This window comes from Micropterus dolomieu, linkage group LG05 (genome assembly GCF_021292245.1).
Source record: "Micropterus dolomieu isolate WLL.071019.BEF.003 ecotype Adirondacks linkage group LG05, ASM2129224v1, whole genome shotgun sequence".
In the NCBI taxonomy this organism is placed as follows: domain Eukaryota; kingdom Metazoa; phylum Chordata; class Actinopteri; order Centrarchiformes; family Centrarchidae; genus Micropterus; species Micropterus dolomieu.
Window position 1 is genome coordinate 32,400,477 of NC_060154.1, and position 3,786 is coordinate 32,404,262.

The window sequence follows — 3,786 nt, forward strand, 5'->3', positions numbered from 1 at the left end:
CGTGCCGGTGTAAACATGAAGCTGATGGTTTACTCCGAAGATCTGGCAAAAGAAGAAAGGAATGCAGACCAAGAACCACACCAGGACTTTTTTTGCATTGACCGACAACAAAGTGGAACTGTTACTGAAAGCGACACGCGAGTACAAAGACACTGTGGCGGTGGGAAACAGACCGGGAGTCGTTGCAAATTAAGTACGGCAACATGCACAGTAAGGTAGGCTAACTGTTAAGTGTTATTTACACAGTACGTATATTTTAATAAAAACACTGAAACTAAAACTCTGTCAGAAGCATCGTGTTTTGTTTTGCATGACTGATAAGACGGAATCAGAAAGCCAAATGTGAGCGTCTGTGTCATTGTTTTATAAAGTCCTCTGTTTTGCCCACGCGGTCGGCGGCGTTTTCAAACAAACGTCTCCTGGAAACGTAGCGAAAGGTCTCCCTTCTAAAAGGAATACGGGAGAGAGAGAGAGGCAGTCAGCTGATTGAGTACATGGCGCCTCTCTTTGCATCAGAAACTCACTGAAGGATCAGTCTCTCTCTCTGCCTGATGATTTCACATGATCGGTCCTGCTTGTTGCTCCGCTTGTCTGACTCATAGACAGTATATTACTGGACGAAGCCACTCCGCTGATGTGAATGGAGAGCAGTGAAGCCAGTTTTGGACCAATAAAATACTACTACAGGGCCACTTCCTGTTGGAACCAGCGTCTACTGCGCATGATCGCGCAGCATAACCGCGGTTTAATGACGTAGAACAACGGCAGAAACACCGTAATTCTGGTAGCTGCACCGAAAAAAGTTTCATGGCTGGATGGATCCCTCCATGCAGGCTTTGGTCGGCTTCACTGTCCGATCTCTGGCTTACCCCCTTGGTCTGACTGCTGCTCAACTCTCATTGTAAATGATTAACTGGGCGCATCAGTCGCTTCCTGTCTGAACAGGACTTTGGTGCTAGCTAGCTTTGGAAACTGCTCAGATCACGTAGTGAAAAGGGTCACCACCCCAAACAACTCCAAAACATATATCTCACTCCTTTCAGTCTACATGGATAGATACTGCTATGGATTCTATCTGTGCAGACAGTGTTGGTTTTATTTCTACTCTTATTTCTATCTCTGAGATTTCTGCATCCACCCCAAACCACTTTAGCCAAACTGGAATTGAGTTGGTGCTGCTCACAGAATTGAAAAATGACATTGAAAAAACTCAACAGCGATATATCTTTATAGACACATTGTTCATGTTTCTCTGGCTAATCCACAGAGCAGTTTTAATAGGGTCTGTTTCTGCTTTGGTAGAAAATAGTTACAGCTGTTGACAAACTAAATGCCATTCTCCTTCTCTCCTCCTCCTCGTATTGGACAGAAATCTCAGACAGATATTGCAAAACCTGGAGAAATAAAACCAAACCTACTGTAGTGATACCACAAGAGGGAAGTGAGAAGATGTGTTTTGCTTGCTTGTCCTGCCTCAGCTCCTCCTCCTCCGTGTTACCCCTTTTTAATTCAAAAGTCACAACTGGTCAATATATTGGTAAGTAATGATATGATGTAGGGCTGTGCCTTGGCTTTCTGAAAAAAAGGAAACTGTGTGTCTGTGTTACCTGTAGGAAGCGTATGAGGTAGCAGAGCACCAGTTTGTTGATGTGTGGCAGGCCCAACACCACGTTGACAGCTGCCTCTGGGTTGTCATAGTGATTGATACACTCCTCATAAAACTCATGAGGGATCAGTGGCTCCTCCAGCTCCCTGTACCAGAGCTTCAGCAGAGACGCTGGGGACAGAAACAGGGTGAGACCTCCATGGAAGCACATTTAAAACCTGTTTCAGGATCACAGGAAGTCATGTGAACATTTGCTGTGACTGCATGTGCATCATTTTCTCTGGGCTGCAGAGAGTTAGTGTGAGGACTCAGCCTGCTGTCACCTCATGTCCATTTACACCAACTTCCTGTACATGACAACATGTGGAACCTGAACCAGCAGTATTCTCAACAATGTCTGTTTCATGTTCTTATATCTCAGTACGGACTTCAACCTGAATGCAAACTAAAGGGCAATTTATATTTGCACTGAATCCACGCCATAGCCTAACACACACCTCCTCAAAAATATGACATCAGCATTTGGCGTTGTATCTATCTATAAATGCTCCCAACGGCATGTAGCCATATGGTATAAATTGGCCTTAACCCATGTTAAGATGTGGTTTTAGGGTTCACGTTACAATTAGGTAAAGGTTAGGTATGTAGTTGTGATGGTTAAGGTTAGGGTAAGGGGCTAGGGAATACATTATGTCAATGAGATGGGATAGTGGAAAAATAAGTGTGTGTGTGTCGGTGTGTGTACTTACCCGGGATGTGCGGATCTTCCAGTCCTGTGGGGATTTTCCATTGATCCACTTGCAGCTTGAGGGCATTGACTTCATCTATGTCCCCTGGTACCCTGAAGGTGGAAGGTCACAGGCTGGTTACGCTTCCTCCCCCCTTTCCAGTGTCACTCTCGTCTTCTCTGGACTTCGTTATGTCCTGGTTTCTACATAGTTCTTGTGTATAAACCTAAAATCCTGCTAACAAGCTTGCCATATTAATGGCATCTTATGGACACTGGGGGCAGCAAACAAACCTTCAGCAGCTTAATGATGCCCTCTCTGTTCTGTTCCAAGGTCCTTCTGCTCTTTTCTCTCACTCACCTGAAGATGCCCTCTGTCTGGTCTCCATTGAGACCCAGAACCTCTTCAGAAAGGCGAGTCTGCACCCAGGGCAGCTGGCTGTCTGGATATCGCTCTTTCTGGAGCACCATCACCTCTTCCAGGGAAGAGCCGAACATGGAGGGACTGAAGATGGCGTTCCTGGCGTGCTTGATCTCCTCTATACAAGGCTTCTGCAGGCCCTGAGCAGACACACAGAGGAGCTAATGTTATACAGCTGGGCAGATGAAGGGCAGCTTGAGTACTTGAAGGATGTAGGTCAGAAAGCAGTGGGAGGAGAGGAATTTGGTCCATCCATAGGCCACAGCTCATTAATGTGCTGTTAAAGGTTAGCAGGTTAACACCAGTCAAACACTGTGGAGTCCTAAAAGTGGCAAATAATCTCTGTCAGTGACCTGCTGAGAGTCTGGCACTACATGCTGCACAGGCTCTGAGCCAGGCTGCTGCCTGCCAACACGCTCACACACATACATACATACACACACACACCACAAGTATTTGATACACTGCTGATTTTGCAGGTTTTCCTACTAACAAAGCATGTAGAGGTCTGTAATTTTTATCATAGGTACATCATTTGGTCACCTACCAACCAGTAAGAATTCCGGCTCTCACAGACCTGTTAGTTCTCCTTTAAGAAGCCCTCCTGTTCTCCACTCATTACCTGTATTAACTGCACCTGTTTGAACTCGTTACCTGTATAAAAGACACCTGTCCACACACTCAATCAAACAGACTCCAACCTCTCCACAATGGCCAAGACCAGAGAGCTGTGTAAGGACATCAGGGATAAAACTGTAGACCTGCACAAGGCTGGGATGGCCTACAGGACAATAGGCAAGCAGCTTGGTGAGAAGGCAACAACTGTTGGGGCAATTATTAGAAAATGGAAGAAGTTCAAGATGGCGGTCAATCTCCCTCGGTCTGGGGCTCCATGCAAGATCTCACCTCGTGGGGCATCAGTGATCATGAGGAAGGTGAGGGATCAGCCCAGAACTACACGGCAGGACCTGGTCAATGACCTGAAGAGAGCTGGGACCACAGTCTCAAAGAAAACCATTAGTAACACACTAC

General features: G+C 46.1%; 1 protein-coding gene across 1 annotated transcript in view; it reads right to left on the reverse strand.

Moving 5' to 3' along the window:
* The window catches only part of LOC123971329 (rho GTPase-activating protein 39-like), a 36,334-nt gene that overhangs the window by 4,987 nt on the left and 27,561 nt on the right, over positions 1 to 3,786 (reverse strand). Inside the window, exons 8-10 of the mRNA XM_046050078.1 lie at positions 2,695 to 2,894; positions 2,356 to 2,447; positions 1,608 to 1,777 (exon numbers count right to left, since the gene is read on the reverse strand). Of these exons, the coding sequence (XP_045906034.1) occupies positions 1,608 to 1,777; positions 2,356 to 2,447; positions 2,695 to 2,894 (462 nt within the window). The remainder of the gene's footprint in view (positions 1 to 1,607; positions 1,778 to 2,355; positions 2,448 to 2,694; positions 2,895 to 3,786) is intronic.